At 38.1% G+C, this 27911-nt stretch overlaps 1 protein-coding gene across 4 annotated transcripts in view; it reads left to right on the top strand.

Moving 5' to 3' along the window:
• USP3 (ubiquitin specific peptidase 3) overlaps positions 1–27911 on the top strand; it is a 94571-nt gene that overhangs the window by 37560 nt on the left and 29100 nt on the right. For all 4 annotated transcript variants that reach the window (XM_030929956.1, XM_030929957.1, XM_030929958.1 and 1 more), the window contains 6 exons: positions 1854–1985; positions 18291–18374; positions 21375–21456; positions 22865–22947; positions 24605–24718; positions 27646–27759. In XM_030929956.1, coding sequence (XP_030785816.1) covers positions 1854–1985; positions 18291–18374; positions 21375–21456; positions 22865–22947; positions 24605–24718; positions 27646–27759 — 609 coding nt within the window. The remainder of the gene's footprint in view (positions 1–1853; positions 1986–18290; positions 18375–21374; positions 21457–22864; positions 22948–24604; positions 24719–27645; positions 27760–27911) is intronic.

Here is a 27911-nt window from a genome sequence, read left to right as displayed (position 1 = left end):
TACAAATGAGAAAACAAGTACAGAGAAGTTAAATAATTCATCCAAGCTCTCATGCCCAGGATGTGATAAAGCCTACTTTTGAACCCAGGCAGTCTAGTTTTTGAGCTTATCCTCTTAATCATTATTTGACTCTGAAATTCACTTTAGTACAGTTTTATAAACAGAGGACTCAGGTATATGCAAAAGTGTAAAGTACAGGGAAAAAATGGAGAAAGAACATGATCACGTTCTGAGTTGGGGTTAATAGTGCCTTGAGGCCGGGCGCGGTGGCTCAAGCCTGTAATCCCAGCACTTTGGGAGGCCGAGACGGGTGGATCATGAGGTCAGGAGATCGAGACCATCCTGGCTAACACCGTGAAACCCCGTCTCTACTAAAAAATACAAAAAACTAGCCGGGCGCAGTGGCGGGCGCCTGTAGTCCCAGCTACTCGGGAGGCTGAGGCAGGAGAATGGCGTAAACCCGGGAGGCGGAGCTTGCAGTGAGCTGAGATCTGGCCACTGCACTCCAGCCTGGGCGATAGAGCAAGACTCCGTCTCAAAAAAAAAAATAATGCCTTGAATGTGCCCAGTTTTCCTGGGTAGAGGGGCTAGGTTTGAAGTTGATCCTTCCCAGTTACCATAACTCTCCTACTTTCCCCAAGGTAAGTGTTCCTGGTGCAGTTAAGGTGCCTCATGATGAAAATGTCTTCTAAGTCTCTGCATCTGTTTATTTTGGTACCATTTAACCAACATTTGTTTTGACTGAGTTTTCGAGTGGGCCTTGCCTTCCACACATTGCCTGCTTTCTAGGAGCTGGGAAACGTTGCCTCTTCAGGGTCTTCATGCTGGTAGTCAGTGACAGAATTGTGCAGTCTCTAGATGAAGGCACAGATGAATTTGGATGTACACCATGTGCAGAGGGAGCCTTGTTTCAGTTTCATTATGCTTGCTGTAATATTAAATCTGAGTTGGAATGTGTTACATAATTTTTATGAACATAATCAACTTTTGATTATGTTTGTCCATGTAGAGAAATAGCAGTTTTTGTAAGCTTAAGGTGATTTGTGTTTTGTTTGGGTTATTTCTAAACAAACATGTTTCCATATGAGAGGAGCTGATTATTCAGGCATTTAAATATAAGACTGGAAGCTATATTGGTAAGAGTTGGAACATTGTCCTGTTTCTCTGACTCTAACACTTTATGTTAAACAGCAACTTGAGCAGAGTCTGTGGCCCTGTGGGAAGTGGCTGAGTAATTTACTTAACAGAGCTTGTCTTTGATAATAGCCCAAGTTGGGGGTTAGTGGTCTGAGAGAAAAAAAAGCTATAGTGAAAGCAGCAGCAAAGGAGTTTATAAATAATATCTATGGTGTTGAAACCGATTTGCATAGATTATGCCTTTCCTTGCCTGTGCCTACTCTTGTATATAATTAAAAGTTGACTGTAGTATTTGGTTGCAAAAAAAGGAGCTTAGGCGGGTCAGGAGATCGAGACAATCCTGGCTAACATGGTGAAACCCCGTGTCTACTAAAAATACAAAAAAAAAAAAAAAAAAAAAATTAGCTGGGCGTGGTGGCAGGCGCCTGTAGTCCCAGCTACTCGGGAGGCTGAGGCAGGAGAATGGCGTGAACCCGGGAGGCAGTAAGCCGAGATTGTGCCGCTGCACTCCTCCAGCTTGGGGGACAGAGTGAGACTCCGTCTCAAAAAAAAAAGAGCATATTTTAAGTATTCAATATAATAAATCACTACATGATTGACTGCTGTTACAGGATTTCTTTCTTATTTTGATTTCATTAATGCTTAATTTTATCATTTCTTACTCCTTTAATTTCCAAAGCAATATTTAAAGTAAATTTTCATTTGGTCTTTGTAAGGTATGTGAATGGCCATGCAAAAAAACATTATGAAGATGCACAAGTACCCTTAACCAACCATAAGAAATCAGAAAAGCAAGATAAAGCTCAGCACACAGTATGCATGGATTGCAGTAGCTACAGTACATACTGGTAAGTTAACATTTTCTGGAAATGGTATTTCTTACTATGTGTGTGCAAGTGTGCTCCCCTCCTCTCCCTTCCCTCAGTCTTTAAGCCAGCTATTACTGCCGTTACCTCCTTTTAGAACTGTTAGGATTCACAAAGGACTGGAGCCATCCGGAATGCCTGTCTTTATTCATTCAGATTTTACTTTGCACTGTTCCTTTCAACTTCTAGGCCTCCTCTTCTCAGCCTCCTCTTCTCTCCCACCTCCTGTTCCTCATCCATCCTAGCTTCAGGGAAATAGATCTACTTCTTCGTTGTTATTATAATTTCTTTTTCTTGTGTTATTTTAAATTGAAGGATAATGTAATAACCCATGTTCAAAAGAACTCAACAAACCACGTTCCTCCTGTCCACTGTCCAGTTAACATTTTTGTCATATAATCTTACAAATTTTAACTGCTTTGTTTAAAAAAAAAGATTGTTCTGACAGTCTCCCTTTTCCCAGTGTAGTTCCACGCTCCTCTTCTCCCCCAAAGGTGAACGTCAAGAATTTGGTACATAGCTTTCCAGGCTATTTTTTCTTTTTTTTTGAGACGGAGTTTCGCTCTTGCTCCCCAGGCTGGAGTGCCATGGCGCAATATTGGCTCACCGCAATCTGCCTCCCAGGTTCAAGCAATTCTCCTGCCTCAGCCTCCTGCTGGGATTACAGGCATGTGCCACCACGCCCAGCTAATTTTGCATTTTTAGTAGAGACAGGGTTTCACCATGTTGGTCAGACTGGTCTCGAACTCCTGAACTCAGGTGATCTGCCTGCCTTGGCCTCCCAAAGTGCTGGGATTACAGGCATGAGCCACCACACCTGGCGCTATTTTTTTTTTTTTTTTTTTTTTTTTAGTATCCTTTAAAAAGAGGTTGGCAACAGGTTCTATTCTCTCTTTATGATATAATATTCATGTCTATTTCATATAAATTACGAAGTAGGTATCTATTTTTGTGACTACTTAGAACTAGGTTATTTAGGTTGTCAGTGATGCTTAATGATCCATATCCATTTGGTTATGCTCAGAAAGTATATTTTGCAGTTTTAACTTTGGTGTGAGGCAGATTTCTTTCTGTGACTGGTAAATTATGATGAACAATTCTTGTTTTAATCGGTTTTCCCTGGATTCAAAAGGTTGTTGACATTAAAGCGGGGGGATATAAGCCATTTAAAGGATCGCTTTAGAGATATTTTTTATTGCCAGATAGCCCTTGAATGTTACATGAAGGCATTATTGGGTAGAGATGGGGATTTTAGATAAGTCCAGATAACACTTTTAATTCACTTTCTACTGAAATGATGTGAGAATCCTTTCCACATTGTCCTTAGTCGATAATTGTATCATAGGAAGGTACCCATCAAAAGGAAGAAGAAAGGGTCAGTGGTTTGCCAGGTCTTTTACTTTTTTTTTTCTTTTCTTTTTTTTTTTTTTTTTTGAGACAGAGTCTTGCTCTGTTGCCCAGGCTGGAGTGCAGTGACACGATCTCGGCTCACTGCACACTCCACCTCCCAGGTTCACGCCATTCTCCTGCCTTAGCCTCCTGAGTAGCTGGGACTACAGGCGCCTGCCATCACGCCCCGCTAATTTTTTTGTATTTTTAGTAGAGACAGGGTTTCACCATGTTAGCCAGGATGGTCTCGATCTCTTGACCTCGTGACTTGCCTGCCTCGGCCTCCCAAAGGGTCTTTTACATTTTTACAGGTTCAACACCGTTAAATTTTGGCTATTGAATAGACATCTTAAGGGTTATTCATTCAGATCACTACTGTTTTTAGTGATCATTTGTGTGGAAGGTGTCCAGACCTGGAGAGAGAGAAGCTAGAGGTAGGTGAAGATTTCAGTAAAAATGAAAATCCTCCCAAGATTTTCACACAAAGGTTAGTGCTCAGTTTATTGTTATTTGCTGTTGTGAAACACTCCTACCAAAGTTAAGCATTAGCCAGGCAGTTAAAGCAAACATTTGCATTCCCCTTTCCCTCAGGAAACTTCCGTACTAGAGTGATGTGGCTACCTAATTCGCAGAACTGTGTGTTTCTGTGTGCTTGTATTTCTGCTTTAGACAACAGAAATTAATATCATTCTTGAAGTATCTGTCTCACATTGTCATGGGCCACATCATCCTATAGTACCAGATACTGAGAACATTCATCCTTGATTTTCAGTTAGCAATGTGAACGAATTGCTTAATGGGGGACTTTGGAAGTACAATTAAATCGCTGTGTGCTATAACAAGTTTGTCGTTGTTTTCTTGCTATTGGTAAGATTCTGAGGAAACTAACTCTTTAAGAAAATTTTAATTATCTTGATGGAGTGAAATTATATTCAAGGCCCTTTAAAAATGTAGATTATATATTTTAGTATCTTTATCCATTGCATTTTAGGGGCATATTTTATTAACTAGAAATGGGAATTGAATTGGTTTTATATCGCTATAGTCTGCTAAAGTATATGTTGTTTCATGGTGGAATTGGAATTAAATGGAAAATCTTGAACCTTGGAGAGCGTATACTGTGATAGAGTCTTCTTGGCCGACTGCCAGGCTTTTGTGTGAAGTTGTACAGAGCTGCAAGTGTGTGGACACCCAGAGCTGCTGAATTCAGGAAGGGAGCTGCAGCTGGTCGCATTATCGACTCATTTGTGGGTTTTAGAACAAAATGCCAGGGAATCACCCTGTAGCATTACACTGAAGGCCTAAAAGGAATCCGTGATGGTTGTAAATTGATGAAGATGTAGTTTAACATTCCTCCCACACCTCACTGTGATGAAGAAACAAACAGATTTCCTATTTCTGTGTGGAGTGTGTACATGTGTTGTTTTCTAGTGCCCGTTAGTAATTTTACTTCAATTTATTAATTTTCCTTGTACACTAATTTCTTGTGGTTAGACTGAACAATTGATATCAGAGGTAAAACATTGGTGCATTAGGTTTAAGGTGTTTGATTATAAATATCTTGACTAAAGTCAAAGCCTTTTTTGCAGTGTGCTTTGTCCCTAGAGAAGTTACAACATATTCTGAGGCCTTCAGTTCTTCTTTCCCTACTTTCTCCTTGCCAAGACTCCCTGCCCTGTCCTATGTTTGCAATCCTTTATGAAGTTATCACTGAACTCTTCTCTTCCCCCAGTTCCAGTTGTAGCTGAATGTAATCTTTCCTGAACTCACAGCTCTTGGAATCCTTATAATTTCCTGCAGCACGTTAGTTAGTTGTAAATGTCCTTGGAGACTGCAGACACCATATCTCAGATCTTTGTATTCTTCCCAAGTATGCAGTGTCTGGTGCAGAGTAGGCGACATATGTTTGAAAGACTGAATTTTGTTAACTGTCTTTCATAAACGGGGAAGGTTATATCGGAGCTGTAATACTGTGTCCTCTGATCATCTTGAGGGACTAAAGAGCCATATAACATTTTTCCTGCAGAAGACTTAAATCATCATATAGGTGAACTACTTCATTTCCCTCCCAAGATGGACACCCTTGTAGAGCAGTGACCCTCCACCTTGATGTCAACAGGGGCCCAGAGAGGACGCATGCATTAACCAGGCAGAACCATATAAATCGGGTTACTGTTTCATAAGAGAGAAAGCAGTGCCAAAAGGAACGATTCTGATTTGACACAAACTCACTTCTTAAGGAGATAAGCAGATTAACTTGAAAATGAAAGGTAAATTAAGATTTCGATGAAAATAAAAATCTTCCTAAGATTTCACATAAGAGCTAGTGTTTAGTTTACTGTTTGTTAGGTAGTATTTCATTTGCTCCCATCCCGATTTCCTTCCCCTAAGCAATACAAATGGAATTTTATGTGCTGTACATTATTGTGATTGAGAAGAAACAAAGATTAAAATTAGGAACTTTAATTTTTTTTATGGAGGTAGACTTTGGAGTTAATAGATTTAAAATACTGAACCAATAAGTTTTGACATCTGACATAGTCTTGTCAACTTTAGTATCCTTATCAGTAATAGCTGAATTTTTGAGAATGAAGAATTATGAAAGGAATATTAAAAGTATATTCCTTTAGGGCAGGTAATGTTTTAAAGCATCCTTTCAAATGAAGAAATATTGTGAAATGTGAATCATTTGTCTAGAAAAGAGGCTTGAATTTCAGATTTTAAACACTTGTAATAAATAACAATTTTAATTAAAATGAACATAAAGCTTTATTTGTGAGTTTAAATAGATAATGAATCATTTCCTACAGCAGTTGTGATTAAAAATTTTTAAAAAGGAAAATATTTTGTTGACCGTTCTTATAAACTATTTGGATGCAGATTTTCAATGTAAAAAGTTAGACAACAGGGAGAGTTTTGTTTATTTAAAAGCAATATTTTGAAGTTCAAGAAGAAACTTTCTAATAGAGGTAATCTAAAAACATAAAAGGCTCTTCCTTAAGATATGCTGGTACTTGTTTGCTTTTTAACAAAGGATATGGGTTTGCTCTGCAGGTATTCTTCTAATTTTCCATAACTGGCTTCTTCGGTGGCAATACATCAGAGTTTAGTAAGAGAATTTAAAAATACTCTTGCTTCCTAAACAAATTATTTTAGATTTTAACCTTTCTCAGTTTGAAATAGATGAAATCACTAGAATATCAGCTTGCCTTTTTTTTTTTCAGTATTACTGTCATTTATAATAAAACCAGAGGTCAAATTTGCCTGTAAATATCAAAATGTCATAGAAATGAACGAAAAGGAGCTTGAAACTTAAGGATCTGTCATGTTTCAGGGGTATTCGTTGCATAAGAGGTTTTATTTATTTATTTATTTATTGGTATTAGTATTATGCATGGCTTACTGTATAAAGATAGCTTTGTAGCCAGTAAATTAAAAGACTTGTTTCTTTACTATTGCATAAAGAAGGTTTTATTTGCATGATTATTCCTCCTTGTTTCAGATGAGTGAAGAATGGTTTGCTTTGGGAATATTTTCTTAGTTCTTCAAGGACAGGATGTGGAAATCTTGAGTCTGGTTCTGTCGCTGGGGCTGGAGTGCAGTGGCGCCATCTCGGCTCACTACAAGCTCCACCTCCCGGGTTCACTCCATTCTCCTGCCTCAGCCTCCCGAGTAGCTGGGACTACAGGCGCCCGCCACCTCGCCTGGCTAATTTTTTGTATTTTCAGTAGAGACAGGGTTTCACCATGTTAGCCAGGATGGTCTTGATCTCCTGACCTCGTGATCCACCCGCCTCGGCCTCCCAAAGTGCTGGGATTACAGGCGTGAGCCACCGCGCCTGGCCAATGTGGAAATCTTGAGTTGGGTAACTTCAATAGCACTAACAACAGGAATTGAAAAAAACTGAGAATTTTAAAGCTGAGAAAGAGGTAGAGATTTTTCTCTGTCTTGGGTATGACATATATGTTATTCAGGATGGTAGCAATTGAGCAATTAAATGTGGCTAGTGTGAAGAATTAAGTGTTTTTTATTTTAATATTTAAATAGCCCCATGTAGCTACTAGCTACTATTGGACAGTGCAGCCTCCTTAAAATGTAACATTAAGTATATTAATGTTATAAACTTTCAAAACCCTTAGAAATCTAACAAACTCCAAAAAGAAAATAAGCCAATTTTACTAAATAAAATACTGTGGTTGCAAATAACTATGACTTAAAGCAAATCTAACCCAGTAAGCTATCAGAAAGAAAAATATATAATTACCAAGTAGAGTTAATTTCACCTGAGTTCTATGAACATATTCATTATTAAAAGAAACCTCAGATTATTGTCCCATTGGAAGCAAAATATACTTTATTTCCAAGAGCCATTTCTTGTTTTAAACAACTAATAACATTGAAATAAAAGGAAACTTAAGCCCTTATAGTTTGCCAAAAACCAGAAAGCAAATATCATATACTAAATGATGAAATGCTGAAGCCATTTCCATTATATCAGAAACAAGACTAATACTTCGTGAAATCATTTACATGATTGTCACTATTATTAAGCATTGTTTTAGTAGTTTTAACCATTGCAGTAAGACAGTAGACAGTAAGTCAAATAATTGGCATAAATATTGGAAGCAAAAAATTGTTTCTACTTTCAAATGATGCGATAGAATAGCTGGAAAGCCCAGGGGGACTCTAGTAGAAAACAGCAATGAGTATTAAATACAAGACACTTTGGAAAGCTGATGTATAAGAAATATAAACAAACTAATAGCTTTCTCCTTATTAGTAGTCATCAGTTGAAAATGGAAATGACCAGGCAAAAGTATTCAACAGAATGACAAAACTATCAGTTACACCTAGGAATAAATGTGTTAAAGAAAGGTACAAAGTGAAGGTAATGCCCCTTATGAAGAAAATTTGATATTATAATAAGTAGTCCTTTTCTCCCTCAGTTTTTGTCTTCAAAATGTTTACTTGGGACAGATTCTGGTTTACATGATGGTACTCAAACATATTGTGAACATTAAAAAACAAAACAAAAACACCTTTTTACTCAATAAATAACATTTGTTGAGAAGCTGCTATGTGCTAGGGACCTAGTTTCTAGTGCAGTGGTCTCCAAAATAATGCACTGGCAGTATGGGAAGAGCATTTAGAACTACTGCACCGTTTTATTTGGAAGGAGAGAAAAACCTTTGTCAAATGTTGAACACCTGCTGCCAGAGGTCTGTAGCTGTGATGATGGTTGTGCCGTGGGTTACACACAGTCTCCTAAATCAGTTTCACCTGTGATGTCCTCTGTTTACTTTGAGCATTTTGCATTATATATCTGCTTAGTTATATGGATTTATTCCTTCCATTTAACATGTTTAGCCAAATGGACACATGTTTTAAAAGGTCTTAAATTCTGCAAGGTAATGACGATGATGTAAACACAAGAAAAGGGCAAATGGACACATTTTCCTACTCCATGCTCATCAAACACATTACAGGATAAAATTGGCTATCTAATAAAAACACAGACTAATAAGACCTAATAAGTTGGACAAAATGTTTAAAAATGAACATGAAGATGATAGGAAGTATGAATCTATATTCACTCTCATTAATGTCAAACCTTTACCTTATGGTATATTGCACTTTGAGAAATTATGACCAGGCATGGTGGCTCACACCTATAATCCTAGCACTTTGGGAGGCTGAGACAGGAGGATCCCTTGAGCCCAGGAGTTCGAGACTAGCCTGGGCAACATAGGGAGACACTGCCTTTAAAAAAAAAAAGGAAATTAGTTTAATGATAGTATGAAGATATTGTGAATAGCAAGACATTTAAAATAGTTTATTTCATTTCTAGCTCACTTTAAAAATTACTTTTTTTGTAATATAATTTAGATTTACTTGTATATATAATTTATTAATACAAATGCATATGTATATACATATATATAGAATATAGTGGATACTCAGTTTTGTGGTTTATTTTTTAACTTGATTAGAAAGCTGATGAAAATAGCTTGAAGGCTTCTTTTGTAACTGAATGCAGGTCTGGATGCTCACTGCTTGTAAAGTCCAGTTAATACAAGTGAGGTCTGGTAGAAAGAAAGTAACTTTATTAACCAAAACTAGTAAAAGGGGAAGTAGCTGGATTTCTATCCAAAGTTATTGTTTTGACTTTAGTAGACTAGTATTTTTTCTTTTAGAATTAGAGGGGGCATATAGTGCAGGGAAAAAACAGGAAGGAAACGAGTGTTTCTAAAGTTAGAATTTTTTAAAGGAAGTAAACCTACATTAAATGTTAGGCCGAGAAAACGATTGAGCCATGCTGCGTGTTTTCATTTTTGGAGAATGGGAGAAGAATGTGAAGATGGAGATGACCGAATGAGGAATATTGTTTTGCCATTAAATAAGTGAATGGTGCGAAATGGAAAATATTGAGGGATAAGAGAGTTCGTGGTATATGGGATGAAAGCTTAACTCTAAAACTAGAGCAGGTAACACTGAAGTGAAAGGGAAGATTGGGAGGGAAGGGGTGGGAGATAAGAATATCTAAGCAAGGCTGACATTATGGAGACCATCAAATACTATACTTAGTTCAGTTACAGATAGCTATGGATTTGAACGTTTCTGAGGGAAAAGGGAAAAGTATGTACCAAAGGAAATAACCAAAGTATAGAAAAGAATATTGTTTGAAATGAAGAGAAAAAAGATGAGTTTTTGAGAGTTTATAGAAAGAAAAGTAGCAAGGTTTAGGCAAGGTTAAATACTATACATTAGAAATAAATCAAAATCTAAAAAGGCACATATAAAGTATAAATGTGATGAGAAAATTGAGCAGTGTCATTTTTGTTGTTTATTAGTGTCAATGGTATTTGAAATAACTTTCAAGCTCTGATTTTATTCATTGTTTACCTCCCTAATTATTTAATATAATGAATAGCTTGTGTTTCTTATGAAAATTTACCTGCTACTTGATGTATCTTTTTTCAGTGCACAGTAGTAAAATCAGTTGTATATATCCTGTCTAACAGCAGTATGCATATTATACTATACTGTACATTTAATTAGGAGTTTATTAGCTGTTGGCTTAAATAAGTTTAAAACTACTTTATGATCATATTTGGCTCAATGAATTTGGATTTGAGACTAATCTTTACATAGCCACGATGATAATGTTACTTGTCTCAGTCCTAGAAGTAAAGAAAGACACCAATCTCCTTCTTACCTTCCTTTTTTATATCCTATTTCCTTATCTAACATCTGTAATATATACCTGACTACAATTTTCAAGTATTTTTTTTAATGTTCAGTGTGCTCACTTTTTCTTAAATACTTCTTTCTTTCTATTAAATACAGTCCTTATCTGGCAAAAAGTCCATCAGAAGTAGAGCTTATCTTTAGGCCAAGCACGGTAGCTCACAACTGTAATCCCAGCACATTGGGAGACTAAGGCGGGTGGATAGCTTTGAGCCCAGGAGTTCGAGACCAGCCTGGGCAACATGGCAAAAACCCATCTCTACTAAAAATAAAAAAACTAGCTGGGCATGGTGGCACTTGTCTGTAGTCTCAGCTACTCGGGAGGCTGAGGTAGGAGGATGGCTTGAGCTCAGGAGATGGAGGTTGCAGTGAGCCGAGATCACACCATTGCACTCCAGCCTGGGTGACAGAGCCAGACCTTGTCTCAAAAAAAAAAAAAAAAAAAAATGTAGAACTCATCTTTTCTTGAAGAGCAATTTAAAATCAGTAAGTCAAAACTTGCTTAGGTATAAATTTTATAGCCTAAAAGTTGGTCATATAATGTAGGCAGTTCCTGACTTCTGTTTATCACATGAAGTTCTATGTATATGAAGATGCTGAGCCCGGACCTCCTCTCCTAGAGGCCAGTCAGGTTATCTGAATCCTGCCTAGGCCTCTCCTGTCAGTTTCTCAGCACCAGTAGTATATAAAGAAGAAAGGAGAAATCGAGTTTTTTCAAATACTATGGATTTCAGCTACATTTTGGGACACATATATTTCCACCTAGAACGCTTAACCGCATTTCATAGCATTTATTTCAAAATGAGATATGCATTCCAGGCTTCAGAGGACCAATCTACACGTTTTTGAAACACAACCTATGAGTTATGTACTTTTTTGTACCACTTATTCTGACATAATCTTCTTGAAGGGAAAATTAAGAAGAGTGGCTAAATTTTTTTCCCGGTGTCAGAGGTATGCATAATTCTGACCAAAAAGCTTCAATACAATTGTAGTGAATCAGGAAAAGATTTTTAGAACTTTCAAATCTGTCTGTTTGCCTTTTTAAACACCACTATTAGTGGGACAGTTTCTAGTTTGAAAGCAGTGTCTCATCTGAAGACTAAAGCAACCCGGCAACATTTACATTTTCATTTATTTCCCACCTTTGCTACTTACTTTCTTTTGACCTCTGATCACAGAGGAAAAAGAAATCAAACCAGGGGAATGTAGGCAGCTAGAGAGGAATGTGCTGTGAGGCTAGCAGTTACACAGAGTAAGGAAACTAACATTTACTAATCCTCTACCACGTGACAGGCACTCTCACCTTAGAAGTTTGGACCTGTGGAAGCGGCTGTTTTCCTTAAAGAATAGTGGTAACAACAATCATAGTAATATATACAACTTGTATAATATGAAATTGAAACAGTAGAAAAGTTATATTCTTAAAATAAATGTCCCTCTTAGTGACTATCAGAACACCTAGAATTGGCTCTTAAGAAATATAGTTGTAAAAACCTAAAAAAAAAAAAATTTTTAACCAGTGAAAAACAAATCCAGCCAAAATAAAGTTGAGTTATGGCCGGGCATAGTGGCTTAGTCTTATAATCCCAGCATTTTGGAAGGCTGAGGTAGGAGGATTGCTTGAGCTCAGGAATTTGAAACCAGCCAGGGCAACACAGTGGGACCCTGCCACTACAAAAGTAAAAGAATTAGCCAGGCATGGTTACTCATGCCTGTAGTCACAGCTACTCGGTAGGCTGAAGCGGGAGGATTGCTTGAGTCCAGGAGGTCAAGGCTGCTGTGAGCTGTGATAGCATCACTGCAGAGCAAGACCCTGTCTCAATAGAGAGAGAGTGCGTGAGCCAGAGATCCAGGCGTGTAGTGGCTCATGCCTGTAGGCCCAGCACTTTGGGAGGCAGAATTAAACAATTGGCCAGGCATGGTAGGGTGCCTGCAGTCCCAACTACTTGGGAGGCTGAGGTGGAAGGATCACTTGAGCCCTGGAGATGGAGGTTGCAGTGAGCTGAGATGGGGCCACTGCAGTCCAGCCTGGGTGACAGAATGAGACCCTGCCTCAAAAAAATAGAGTTACAAAAAACTTAAAAAAAAAAAAAATTTTAGAGAGTCACCCAGCTGGAGTGTAGTGACGTGATCACAGCTCGCTGCAGCCTCCAACTCCCAAGTTCAAGTGATCTTCCCACCTCAGCCTCCCAAGTAGCTGGGAGGGACTACAGGTACACACCATCATGCTTGGCTAGTTATTTATTTATTTATTATTTTATTTGTGCTTTGTCTTGCTTTTTTGGGACGGAGTCTCACTCTGTTGCCCAGGCTGGAGTGCAGTGGCACAATCTCGGCTCACCGCAAGCAACCTCCGCCTCCTGGGTTCAAGCGATTCTCTTGCCTTAGCTTCCTGAGTAGCTGGGATTACAGGTGCACACTACAACTCCTGGCTAATTTTTGTATTTTTTAGTAGAAACAGGATTTCATCATGTTGGCCAGGCTGGTCTTGAACTCCTGACCTCAGGTGATCCACCCACCTTGGCCTCCCAAAGTGCTGGAATTACAGGCGTGAGCCACCTTGCCCAGTGAATTTTTTATTTTTTAATTTTCATGGGGATGGAGTCTTGCTTTGTTGCCCCGACTGGCCTAAAATTGAGTTCTTTTTTCTTCCTTTCTTTTTCTGAGACAAGTCTGACGTCTGACTCTGTTGTCCAGTGTAGTGGCATGATCTCTGCTCACTGCAACATCTGTCTCCCGGGTTCAGGCAATTCTCATGCCTCAACCTCCTGAGTAGCTGGGATTATAGGCACATGCCACCATGCCTGACTATAAAATTGAGTTCTTATAGTTCAATAAAGTTAATTTCTTATCTCTTTATGCTAGTATTATAGAATTTTGGAGCAGGTAGTATCTTAGATTCCCTGCATTAGCAGTGCTATATAAAAGAGAACTAATGCAAGTCACATATGTAATTTTGAATTTTTTAGTAGCCATATTAAAAAAAAAGCAAAAAGAAACAGGTGAAATTATTTTTGATTGTATATTTTTTAACCTAGTATATCAGAAATACTATGTCAACATGTAATCAATATAAAATTATTAGAGATAGTTTGCACTTTTTTATGTGAAATCCTTTGTGTATTTTACATTTTAAGTACATCTCAACCCGTGAAATTTTCATAAAAAATACTTGATCTGTATTTAGATTCATAAAAATTGCAGTTAAAAAAGTAGATTCACACTGTTTCAAACATTGTTTTCCAATAAATGGAGTACCAAACAAATCATTTTTCTCCAACATTTGTATCTATATTGACAGAAATTACTCTTTAGAATAATTGATTTGACTCAGAAGAAGTGCAGCACTGTCAAAATATCCATGCAGGTTAAGTAAGTCCACTAACACTTGTGAAAACTTATTATTATCAACATGAAATTCAAAGGGGCATCATATAAATTGAAAATCAACTAAGTTTATGCATATCAACAAAGCATTTGTTATATTTTTTTTCCATAGGTTTTGCAGCCACTTCACACAGTGCTGTGCTGCTGCATGTTAATTCATGTCGAAAAATGTGTACAATCATTGATTTGTCTTATAAAAAGCTTCAGTTTTAACACAAATTCTTGTACTTGTCTAGCTAGGTCATAAATAAGCTTTTTCTCTCCTTGGGTCTTCAAATCTAGCTAGTTGATATGCATTGTGATACAGGGGTAACTGTAAATCACACTGAGATTTCTAAAAATCTATTCCTGGTTTACTCTTTGATTGTTGAATATTGACAAGCATTTCTTTTGTTTCAAGAAAATCTGAATTAGAGTTACCAGAATTGTAAATCTTTGCAAAACTCTTCCTTGACTCAAGCAACCAACAGTAGCTAATAATGTGGTCATTAAATTCATTGTCTTCTATTTCTTTTAACAGTTCCATAAACTGATGATGATTTAGAGCATTTGTGCATATGTACTGAACAATTTTGGGGTCTTTTTCAGACAGAGTCTAGCCCTTTCGCCAGACTGGAGTGCGCTGGAGTGCAGTGGCGCGATCTCAGCTCACTGCAACCTCCGCCTCCCGGGTTCAAGCCATTTTCCTGCCTCAGACTCCTGAGTAGCTGGAACTACAGGCATGTGCCACCACGCCTAGCTAATTTTTGTATTTTTACAAGAGATGGGGTTTCACCATGTTGGCCAGAATGGTCTTGATCTCTTGACCTTGTGATCCATCCGGCTCGGCCTCCCAAAGTCTTGGGATTACAGGCATAAGCCACCATGCCCGGTCTGAACAATTTTAATAGCTGCCTCCATGATACAATCTGCCTCAGGGCACAAATATTTGCATTGTGTTTCACACAGCAGAACAAAGTAATAAGAGAAATAAATCCAACAAATACAGATGTTTGAACATTGTGTTGCTAGAAACTGACTTTTTTATATCTAGCTGAAAGTTACAGATGTAGAGAATTCAAAAATATCTACAACATAAGATCAGTTTTTAAATTTAAGATTGCAAATAGATGAAGACATTTCTCTGTAAATTTGAAGGTCATTTGAGACAGATATACCTATAGTATTAATTGGGCATTATCTCTTCTAAAATTCATCTAAAGCTAAAAATACTTGTAACTTTTCAAATGCTGACTTAATTGATCTTTAATATTGTTAGAAGGGCCTTTTTATTCACTGACAGTTGCTTGATGTCTCAAAGATTTTTCACTTTCTGTAAAATACCTTTTTAGCTTTTTTCCTCATAATTTAAAAATACAATTTCCTTAACGGAAATAATTTAATTTTTCATCTCACCATCTTAAAATTGTTTTCTACATTGAACAAGAATCTGAACTAGTCAGGCGCGGTGGCTCACACCTGTAATCCCAGCACTGTGGGAGGCTGAGGTGGGAGGATTGCTTGAGGCCAGGAGTTTGAGACCAGCCTGGGAAACAGGATACCCCAGCTGTATTTTTAAAAAATAAAGAAAAAAAGAATCCAAGCTGTTTTATAGCTGGCCGCTTACAAGCTCAAGTTCTGTAAAATCTTCAGGAATTTTTTTGTTTTACATTTAATTCTGATTTCACTGATTGTGACTAATTTTATTGATTATGTTTTTAACTGAAGCCATTTTGTATTAAATTGAAATGCATTTGCTGAAAATATCTCTTAACTGTTGTCTGTTATCTTAAAACTTTTTACACAGCAGCTTTTTAATTTTGCTCTGCTGCAGCAAATTGCAATTGCCATTCTTTGTAAAATTTGTGACATACCTTGTGGAGTCTGTTTTCTTTTCATTTGATTCTTCCTCAGTGGTATGCCTTCACTTGAAAGTAAAAATTTTTCTATTTTTAAGCTAGAAAAATTTAATTATAAAATAATTAAAATAAGTATTTTAATTTAATTGCCAATTATGATTTACATAAGTGTCACTGGAACTTATGGTATCTGCATAAAATGTTCAAATAAACCCATTACAGTGCTACATTGTTGCATAGAAAAATCATTTGAACTGACTCATTCTGTCAGTTGTAGATTGGTGATATGCTTTTGTGTAATGCTAGAAATAACACATTTACCCAACTGTGCACTGCCATATATCTTGCACAATTTAATAATAAAAGCAGAATACAGTTCTACCAAACTATAACATTGTGCTTAACTGTAAAAGATATTACACTGCTTCAGTTAAGAATTTATATTAATTAAAAGTTTTAAAACTTAAAATTGTATTCCTCAGTTGCCGTAGCCACATTTGCACAGCTCTAGAGTATAGATCAGCTTACTTTGGTGATGAAAGGGTAGAGAGGCAAAGCAACTGGACCCAGTTGGCCTGGAGGAACAGAGCAAGTCCGTAAATGAGTCTGTACTTTAACAAATGTAATTTTATATCCAAGGCTGACTTCATGTTATACCAAAAAGGATTACTTTAATTTAAAGAAATAAATCAGTTATTTAATTTACTTTGAAATAATTTATTTGTTTAAACAACCACTTATTTGTGGCAGTTAGAGGTTCAGTTTTCAATTAGATATTAATGGCATCCTATAAATACATAAAAAGCGATCTGAGTTTGCTCTTAGACTTCACTTTCCAGATAAATGCTAGCATTTTGAGTTTTGGACACTGAGTGTTGTTTTATTCAAACTACATGCATGAATTTATACAAACATAAAATGAAAATGTAAGCAGAAATTCGAGTAGAGTAACGATACAATTTCCTTCTTCAGTGAATGCTTAAGGTTTATAGAGGTAGCAAATGTGTTAAGCCCAAATTTAACAGACAAAGTAGATCTTATCCTCTTAATATTTGTGCTGAGAGGGAGCAAAAAATTAAAACTTTGCACTAATTTAATTTCTTTATGTGGTTGGTATAAGACCAGTGAAGAATTTTTTTCTCCTGCTGGTAGTACTTTGATAATAGAAAATGGTCCAGGATATAAAAGACTGCTTTTAGCTATTTGTGGAATTGTTGGGAACTGACTTTAGACACTCAGAATATGTTAGAGAAATCTTGATTGACTGCCTGGGTGGTCAGTTAATGAGAGTATGTGTTAAATAATTACATCTATAACATTGTAGTGACAGTTTTCAAAGCATCCACTTAAAATTTTCATTTCTCTGAGTAAAAGACACAAGCATGCTTTTTTGTGTAATCTTTTAAAATTACTTTTCCCCACCTCTTTCTCTCTCTTTCTTTCTGTCTCTTTTTAATAAAATGGTTTTCAGATATAAAATGTTTTTGGGATTCTGCTAGAGATGACCTAATTTCTGCTAATTGCTGTGCTTTCACAGTTTTGTTTGCTGAGAACGGCAGTGTTATTTTTATTATTCTTTGGTAGTAATAACAAGTGGCTTCATGCAAAGCTGCATATTCAAAAGAATATCTTAGTGCCAGCTTGTCAGTTGTTTTTGTTAAAATTGGCCTTATCCCAGGAAAAAATTAAATGCTAATGTGTACAAGTTAAAGTTTATATTATGTGTGATTTGTTACATTATTTGCTTATTGTCTTGTAAAACACACAGAGTGTTGGTTTTTAAAAATAGCTTAAATATTTTTCTTCAAAGCACTTATCAATTGCCTGAATGATATAGCCACTGTTTTATACTTTTGTTTTGTAGTGCCTCAGAATGAAAGATCATTCTTCTCAACTCATCTGAATTCAATCTCTTTTAATTACATTCTGTTTAAAATTTGCAGCTTTAACTTTAGTTTTTCTATTCAGATATCCCTACAGGCTAATTACCTTTTCCCTGCTTTTCACTTAAATCTCTCCTCCCCCCAATTCCCCATTAATTTGGGTTGGGAAGTGTTACCTTAAAGCTTTAGGCTTAATGCTACATGGAAAGACTCGGTGCTTTTTATTTCATTTCCATGTATTAGGCACCACTAAAAAGAATGTAACACGTGTAGCAGCTTATTTCATTTTCAAAGGAGGAATTGAAGCGCTTTTGAGTAAAAAACGTGAAAAGAAGCTAATGTTCATTGCCTACGTGGCTTTTAAAAAGACTCTTGAAAAACATTCCATTGTGAATTCCAGGTCCTCTTTAAACTTACCACCAGCAGTAACTGCCTGCAGAGCCATGTGATCATCTTGGCAGCAGCCAGGCCTTTTAGTGATTTCATTACTGTGGTTTCCTCAAGCTCTTTACACACATTGATTAATATTTTCCTTGCAGTTATCGCTGTGATGATTTTGTGGTCAATGACACCAAGCTGGGACTGGTACAGAAAGTCAGAGAACACTTACAGAACTTGGAAAAGTAAGTAATAGGCCTTTGGAAAAAGAAGGGTCTAAGAATAGGGTTGAAGTATTTTTTAGAATTTTTGAGTGGGGTTTTTGTCGATGAGTGTTATAACTTCATGTTTATAATATGATTGAAATGTTGATAAAATAAACCTTGGCTTTGTATATCTAAAACTTGGCCCATAGTTAGTGGTCATAGCTCTGCATTTGTTTTATTTAATATTTGTCATAAACCATATCTAAGTTCTCAAGAACCTGTTGTAAAATTATTACCCAACAATTTATAAGCTACTCAATTTATTTGCAAGGGGAATTTTGAGGGTACAAGGAAAGGGCAGAAAAAGGTGTGAAATCATCATATAGTTACTTTTGATAATAGAAAACCCTTGTCAAATGTATTGTGAGGTCTACTAGGAAGCACTATGATTTATGCATCATTTTTAAGAGAAATTAGGTTTAATGAACATATTGTCCACTTTGCATCTGTGCAATAGCACAGGATCCTAGTTTCTTTTTCTTGCTTGTTAGGGACAGTTAAATATCACTTGACATTAACAAGGAGCTATGAATACTTTGTCATCATAAAGAAATGAAACTATATGTGAACAGACTTTTCTTGGAATAGTCAAATAGCTTAGTTAGAGAAAACTCACTGGACCCGAGATTGAAGTAATAAACAGAAACCCAGCTAGCCATGCCTTTGAAGCTACAGTGCATAGAAGCATGGCTGTGGAATGACTGCTGACTCAAGTGAAATCTGTGTACATCACACCAAATCATTAAGTGCCATCTAATTTATTTTGGCAGTTGCTGTGTAGAAGGTATTGTGAAAACATGCACAAAGCAGGAATGCCTTAGCAAACTTAAGTGTAAAGCCCATAGAATGTTTCAAAATTGCATACTGAAAGGAAATAACCTAACTTCTTTGAGGGCAATACTGCGTAGTGTTTGTTAAAACCAGACATGTATGTCTCATTGACTAACTAGATTATAAAGCCGATACTGGAAGAATAATGATTTCTTTAAACCAATTAAAGTACTTTAGGTTTAAGTACTTTTTGGTTTGTTGTCTTTTGGCCCTTTTTCAGAGTGCTTCTCTTCTAATTTGATGAGCCCTATCTAGGATTAGAGACAGATACACACAGATCCAAAATATTTAATTTTCTCTGAAATTGTTCACAATAAACATGAAGTCTGAGATTCCTGAAGGAATGTATGTGTAGTATCACTCTTTGGTGTGGTGATGTCATTGTAAAGGTCTTAGTAACTTGGTTATTTGTTATAGAAGTAGGTGGCTACCAGAATATTTTTTCTGCCACTTATGGTTTTCTCTAGGTAAAGACTACCCTCTCAGTCTGAAATAAATTAATCAGAACTAAGTCACAGGGAAAAGAGGGCATTTGGGAACCTGCATGCATTTATACAGTTAGGAAATCTTTTATTTCCATTGACCACTTCATCAGATGAAACGTGTCATAGACCACCTGTCTACACGTCTGCTTGACCCCAGTGAAAAGTCTACCTTACAGTCCATTTCCTATGTTGAAAAACATTACCTAGATTCATTTTTGTGTTTTGCAAACATTGGTTTAATCTGTAGTGGAATTTAGAAACTACGATCATATTTGTGTTTTACTTAACTTTTGACTATTCCACATGCCCTGTGGAGCAGCACTGTCCAGCAGAACTTTCTGCAGCGACAGAAGTGTTCTCTATCCACTCTAATATGGTAACACTAGCCATACTTGGAAAGTGGCTAGTGCAACTCAGACACTGAATTTTAAACTTCAAGTTTAATTAATTTAAATAGCCACATGGAGTGAGTGGCTACTATATTAGATAGCATGGATCTAGAAGATTCTGCATTTTGAGAGTCATTGAGGATAAAATGTAATAACTTACATTTTTAAAAGGCGAAATGCCTTATTGATATAGGTTACAACTGAAAATGAACTCTTAGGCATTATCATAAAGAGCATATATACTATGCTTGTGGTTTACCTTCCCCACTTCACAGAATTTGTGAAGGAATAATTGAACACTATAGCCTATAGAATTGGTCTCTTCATCTTGCAGTTACCAGTACTGTGAGAGAGAAACATACAGTTCTGAAGAATATTTTGAGGTTTGAAGCAACTGTCACTAGTTCTCATGTTTCAAAGACATAATTCATGTGGAAATTCTGTAAGAAAAAATAATTATGTATTTACTTTGGATTAACTTGGTACTTTTAGAAGGTGGGAAAGAATTGGCAGCCTTAAAAGTCTGTTGTTTAACCATAATTTTTACTTCCTTTAGATTAATATGCCTGAGATATAAAAATTTTAACGTGACCTTTTGAAAATAGAAATAACTTTCTGATAAATTTTAAGCAAAATATTTCTTACATCAAGAAAAATTTTGAGTGATTTTAATTCAGAATTTCTGCTCTGATGTGTTTTGGAATGTCCTTTGGTGCATAGCTGCATCTAATGAATGTACATGTGCCTATATTCCTGTAACTTATTTATCATTCCTCAAACTCAGATCATATCCTCATCTATTAAGACAAATGAGCAAAACATGACATCTTTATATCAAAATTAAGAAAGAAATAGCATATGGAGACTTACTGTTAAATTTCAGAACAGTCATGTCAGACCAGGGTTTTCCTTTTGTTGTGAGGAATGAGCCTTCTGCTCTGTGAAGCTTCGCAGTGGGTCAGACAGTGAGAGTGGTGGTGGGGAGTGTCCCACGGGCTGCATCTTCTGGCCAGCTTTGCCAGGAGCAGCATCCAGCCCACCTCTGCTGGAGGAGCGGTGTCTGGCCCACCTCTGCTGGAGGAGCAGTGGGGATTTCCAAGGAAATAGAGTTCCTCAGTTAACTTCAAATACGTGTGGGCCCCAGTGGGCCTGACGAAGCAGTCAGGGAGGTCTCCATGCCCTAGGTCTTGAGGGCAGCTGGAGTTTATTCTTTGACCTGTGGTGTAGCATGCATATATTAATAACTTTTTCACTATCTGCTTGTGTTTTAATAGCTCAGCTTTCACAGCTGACAGGCATAGGAAAAGAAAACTTTTGGAAAACTCAACACTAAACAGCAAGTTATTAAAAGTAAATGTAAGTAATTAAAATTTATTCAAAAATAAGAGTTAGTTGAGATTTAATCACTGTTTTGTTACAACTCTAACATGTAAAGTTACCTGTTACAGACTTTCTTATAAATGTGTCTTGGATTTGGAATATTTTACACAATGTTTGCCACTTGTACTGTCGATTATTGCTGTGACCCCAGTGAGTCCATCTGTCAGCACCTTCTTCCCATCAGCATTACTGCTGTGCTCCTCTGCCCTAGAAAACAGTTCACTCTTAATACCTGCTCATACTCCTTACTCATCAGAAAACCCAGCCTTCGTTTTTAAGACTAAGTCTTTAGGTTCAGGCAGCTTTTCCTTTTTTTGAGACAGAGTCCTGCTCTGTAGCCCAGGCTGGAGTACAGTGGCGCATTCTTGGCTCACTGGAACCTCCGCCTCCCAGGTTCAAGTGATTCTCCTGCCACAGCCTCTGCCTCCCAAGTAGGTGGGACTACAGGTGCATGCCACCGCGCCTGGCTAATTTTTGTATTTGTATTTTTATATATTCTTTTTTGAGACGGAGTCTCACTCTGTCACCCAGGCTAGAGTGCAGTGGCGTGATCTTGGCTCATTGCAACCTCAGCCTCCTGGGTTCAAGCAGTTCTCCTGCCTCAACCTCCCGAGTAGCTGGGATTATGGGTGCACGCCACGCCCGGCTAATTTTTTCTATTTTAGTAGAGACAGAGTTTCACCGTGTTGCCCAGGCTGGTCTCGAACTCCTGAGCTCAGGCAGTCCACCCACCTCAGCCTCCCACAGTGCTAGGATTACAGGCATGAGCCACCACACCCGGCCTTTTTGTATTTTTAGTAGAGACAGAGTTTCCCCATGTTGGCCACGCCGGTCTTGAACTTCTGACCTCAGGTGATCCGCCCACCTCAGCCTCCCAAAGTGATGGATCACAGGGGTGAGGTGCCTGGCCTCAGGCAGCTTTTTAAGATTAATATCCCATTGTTAAGAAAATGCGTATTGGCCATTTATATATGGCTTAGAGTTAAAAGTTTGGGGACAAAAATACTTGGGGCATATATATTTATATTTTTCCATTTCTCTTAGTTTTTATAGAATCTTAAAAAGGCATTAAGTCTTAAATGTTATTTTAAGGATTTCCTGGTTTTTGCATTGTGTACTCCATGGTACTCATTAATGGTGATTTCCTCATAAGCTTTCAATAAGATACTTCCATTTAGAACAACCCCAGGATCAGAAACAGCCTTCTAAAAATATCCAGACATTATACAGAGACTAGTTTGTTTCAAATATTCATTGGACAGAAAAGGACCAATTCCAAATTGGCTTGGTGCTAGAGTTTCAGAGGCCTTGCCTTAGCTTTGATGTTTGAAACAGTTGGCCTTCCCTTGGCATTACTGATGGCCTCTTCTTGCACCACTTACAGGGAAGCACCACTGCCATTTGTGCCACAGGCCTTCGGAATTTGGGGAACACGTGTTTCATGAACGCCATCCTTCAGTCACTCAGGTAACGCTGCAGTCAGAGCTTAAGCGTCTGACATTAAAGGTTAAGAGCTACAGCTCTGGCTTCCTATCTTGTCTGCCACTAACTCTAGTCATATGGTTTGGGGCAAGATACCTTAATTTCCTGTGCCTTCGTTTCCTCCTCAGTAAAAGTGGGGACAGTAGTTCCTACCTCATGGGGTAGTTGGGAAGATTAAATAATGTAATTTGTCTGACGTACTTAACAGCAGTGTCCAGCAGTGAATAGTTGTTTGCGGTTATTTCCAGTTGCTTCTTGAATAGGCTGGAACTGAGATCAGCAAACTTTTTCTGTGAAAGGCCTGATAGTAAACATTTTAGTATTTCAGGCTACAGTCTCTCTCACATATTCCCCCACCACCCTGCCCTTTATTAAAACAACACTTTAGGCCTGGATGCAGTGGCTCATGCCTGTAATCCCAGCACTTTTGGAGGCTGAGGCGGGCAGATCACCTGAAGTCAGGAGTTCTAGACCAGCCTGGCCAACATAGTGAAACCCCGTCTCTACTAAAAATACAAAAATTAGCTGGGCGTGGTGGCGTGTGCCTCTAGTCCCAGCTACTTGGGAGGCTGAGGCAGGAGAATCACTTGAACCCAGGAGGTGGAGGTTGCAGTGAGCCAAGATGGTGCCACTACACTCCAGCCTAGGTGACAAAGTGAGACTCTGCCTCCAAAATAAATAAATTAATTAAATAAAACAACACTTTAAAAATGTAAAACTCGCTTTAAGAGCTGCGTGGTGGAGGGCTAGATTTGGCCTGTGGGCCACAGTTTGCAGACCCTGGATTACAGAGAACCTTGTTCAAAGAGCTTATTTCAGTCATTAGTTGAGTCTTAACCCATTTATGCCAGAGGTTGCAATTTTTTTGTATGAAAAATCAGACCTTGGTGATGACCTTGAGCAGTAAGATATAAATAACTCCCAGAAGCTTAGCATTCCAATAATGGAACACTAGGCATAAATAGGTTAATCAAGGTCATAAGATGAGATGTCTTCAAAATATGAGACAAGTAGTAAAAATAAAATAGTCAACAAGGCTGATCTAAGTTTTGTAGAATAAATTATTTTGAAAGTTGCATACTTTTAGATTTTAATGAGACATCAAAGGCCAGAATAAATGATCTTCCCAAGGAAGGCATGTTTGCTGATAAGAAGCGGAAGGCATGTTTGATCTCTCTTGGAAGGCACTGCCTCTCAGCTTACCTCTTCTTGCTCAAAGAGGAAATTATAGTTACTACCGAATTCTCCTTATGATTCTGTACAGTGTATCAAAATAATATGGTCAGTTTCATGGTTTGTTTTTATTTGAGGAAATTATTGAATACCTGGAAACAAGCAACTGTAAAGAAAGAAATGGTGACCACCTATAACTGGAGGGAAAATTGGGGATTTTTTTGAAAAGGGATTTTGTTTTCAGTTCTTTGTTTTTTGTTTTTGTTTTTTACAAAGTCATCTGTCTATACTATTTTCTTAGAAGGAAGAATCATAATGAAGAAACTGAATGCAAGAGATTGCATTGAATACAATTTAAATGAGACAATTGAAAAATTGCAATTTCAAAATGTGTATGTAGGCTTCATCAACTTTCTTTACAGTCCTATTCTTTTCTTTTTAAAATATTTTTCCCTTCCTTTTAAAATAGTAACATTGAGCAGTTTTGCTGTTATTTCAAAGAACTGCCCGCTGTGGAGTTAAGGAATGGGAAAACAGCAGGAAGGCGGACATACCACACCAGGAGCCAAGGGGATAACAATGTGTGAGTTGCAAGAATATGTCCTTTTGGCTTTGAGTTACAAAACAAATTACTCTCACTGGTGATTTCCATTGTATTATGTGAGCTAACAGGCACATGCCTTAAAAAAAAAAAATCTTCTAAAAATTGTGTTTAAGTATCTAGCTGGCAGTCTTAATAACTGTTGGAATTCCGGCCCGGCATGGTGGCTCACACCTGTAATCCCAGCACTTTGGGAGGCTGAGGTGGGTGGATCACTTGAGGTCAGTCAAGACTAGCCTGGTCAACATGGTGAAACCCCATCTCTACTAAATATACAAAAATTAGCTGGGTTTGGTGGTGGGCGCCTGTAGTCCCAGCTACTCGGGAGGCTGAGGCGGGAGAATTGCTTGAACCCAAGAGGCAGAGCTTGCAGTGAGCCGAGATTGCGCCACTGCACTCCACCCTGGGTGACAGAGCGAGATGCCATCTCAAAAAAAAAAAAAAAAAAAAAAAAACTTGTTGGGATTCTTTTATTTACCATAACAGGAGGGATAAATTTAGCATTCTGCTTATTGACTACAGATTTGGGCATTGAAGAATTGGCATTTAGATGTGAAATGCAGTTCTACGTGTAGGCGACGATGAATCTCATTAGTCCCTGTGAACTGATTTGTCTCACAGTGTTAGGTAATCCTGTCTTGGATACTGAAATTAATTTGTAGTCAACAAATTAGTTGTGGGGGAATAAAGTCAATTTTTGGTTGATACAGAGAGGGGGAAAAAACGGACAAGTGCTCATTAAGAACAAGTCCTGTATCCTCATTTGGTGTAGACCTCCGTTATTTGTGGTTCAGAAGATCTATCATTATGACAATTGTAGGGGGCACATTTTTCGTGTCTTAACTTTACAGCTCTTTTTTCAGAAGGACTGTGGTTCATACTCCTTATGTATTTAATGTTTTCTCTGTCTGCCCCTCCACTTCCACACACTCCCATTCTCACTCATTCTGAAGGACCATCCTGTGATTTGACACTGTCCTGCCTTGGTGGCTGAGGGAGAGTAGGACTCAACATGTCAGAATGATGGGCAGTAGGGCCAGAGTCACAGTGCAGGGAAACTAGAAAGCCAAGCGTGGAGCAGGGCTGGAATGACATCACTGCAAGTGGTGTTTGAAGGGAGTTTCCTTCACAGCAGCATCTAGGATGAGTTGAAAGTGCCTGCTTTCAAGGAGGCTTTGCACTCTACAGTAATCAGGTCAGAGGGGACAGCAGTGAAACAGCAGAAAAAATACATGTGTATGAGTTAAGAGAAGAATTAGTAGTACTTGATATATTTGTGTCATGCAGGGTTGAGTTTCAGACTGCAGAAATTGCCTTTGGCTGATTTAGGCAGAAAAGGTATTTACTGCAGGGATATTGGTGAGCTAATCATAATGGGTGAGTGAAAAATCAGGTCTGGAGTCCGAGGCAGCAGCACCGCAGTCACAGTCACCCCACAGAACTGTCCTGTAAGGCCGCCACTGCCTCTGGTGCCCAGCACAGCAGCAGAGTTCCTGTTACCAGCACTGCTGGAGATGGGTGCTGGAGGACGTGGCCATGCTGCTGCCCTGCACTCCGGATGATGCTCTTTGCCCCCACTGCTACCAGAGAGGATTTGGTGCTGTCCCTTCTTCTTTGTGTCACTAACTCCTGCTTTGGATGGGCAGAGCCCAGGCTGTGTACCTGTGCTCTGACTGCAAGGGAGCCTGAGAAGGCAAGTGTCTGGCTGTTTAGCTTCAGAAGTGGGAGGCAAACTCTTAAAAGTGGGGATTCTCCAACATAGGAAGAGGGTTCAAGTACAAGTACTAGGAAGTCAAAAATATGATTTGTATTCCAGGGTCCTACGTGATCATGAGGGTTGAGAAAGAAGATACTGAGATTCTCTGAGATATCAATCAAGTATCCAAAAATATGGTGCTTATATTGACAGCTATGGAAGTTGAAGTTGAGTTGGATCAGTTTAGCCACAGGTGTAGAAAACCAGAGTTAAGTGACTTAAACATCCATGGTTTGTTTCCTCACATAAAAGTCAGAGGCTGTCTGTCCAGGGTAGTTTGACAAAGCCATCTGGCTCCTCCTGGCTTTCTGTTCCACCAACCTCCGGAAGCCCTATCCATCCACATAGTCCACCGTGGTGCTGGGACTCCCCAACTCCGTCCCCATCCCTAGCAGGAAGAAGGAAAGGATTAATATAGGACTACTCTTCTTTTTAAGACATTTCCCGGAATTTGGACACACTCAGTTTTTTATTTTGAGAGTTTATATGCCCAGGAAAAAAATGAGAGTTCTATTCCTATGCGAGAAGAAGAGTGTGGATATTGGGTGATAGGAGGGTGTACAGAGAGCAGTAGATGCTGGAGCAGGTCAGTGCACATAGAGGTGAAAGTGACAAGAGGACCTCCAGCAGAAAATTCTTGCTGGAAACTGGAGAAGTTTACATAAAAATAGTCATGAGAAAATCTGACTTTTGGAGTTGAGGGTCACTGGTGGAGAGCCAAGTGGTGAAGGTTTGTGACACAGGCTGGAGTCTGGGGGTGCTAGTGAGTAGCAAGAAGGACAAGGCAGGAGGGGAGAAAGAGAGCTGAATGCTTGCTTTGCATTTTGAAAATGTACATTCTTAAGTAATTTGGCCTATAACTCACCCAGTGCTGTATTGTTTGCTTGCATGTTTGACTCAGAGTGTAGAAATACGGCAGTGCATTGGCACACTCAGAGTTAACCATATGGTTACAAATTAGCTTTGTCAGAATTACTGCTACTTATATGGGTTTTTGAGATGCTCTTACTTATTTTTCAGACTTTCTTCAGAAAAGACCAAATCCTTTTTAAGTGTTCATTTTGTATGTATTATGCATTTTAGACGAGTGGACGCTGTGTTGAAATTGTAGCCTCTCACTAATCTGAGGGCACTGTCCTTTCCTCTTTTGCAGGTCTTTGGTAGAAGAGTTTAGAAAGACACTCTGTGCTTTATGGCAAGGCAGCCAGACTGCATTTAGCCCAGAGTCCTTATTTTATGTTGTTTGGAAGATTATGCCAAACTTTAGGTAAGTATTATTTAAAGAAAGGTATTTTAAACATTAATATTAGTGTCTATACTGTTCCTGAAACAATTCCTGATGAAGTGGTTGTATTCTAAATATTCTAAATATTCTAAATACTTAACACTGGTTTGGTGTTTTTTCTTTTTAAGAAGAGT

This window comes from Rhinopithecus roxellana, chromosome 5, assembly GCF_007565055.1.
Source record: "Rhinopithecus roxellana isolate Shanxi Qingling chromosome 5, ASM756505v1, whole genome shotgun sequence".
In the NCBI taxonomy this organism is placed as follows: domain Eukaryota; kingdom Metazoa; phylum Chordata; class Mammalia; order Primates; family Cercopithecidae; genus Rhinopithecus; species Rhinopithecus roxellana.
This window is presented reverse-complemented; position numbering and strand designations above follow the sequence as displayed.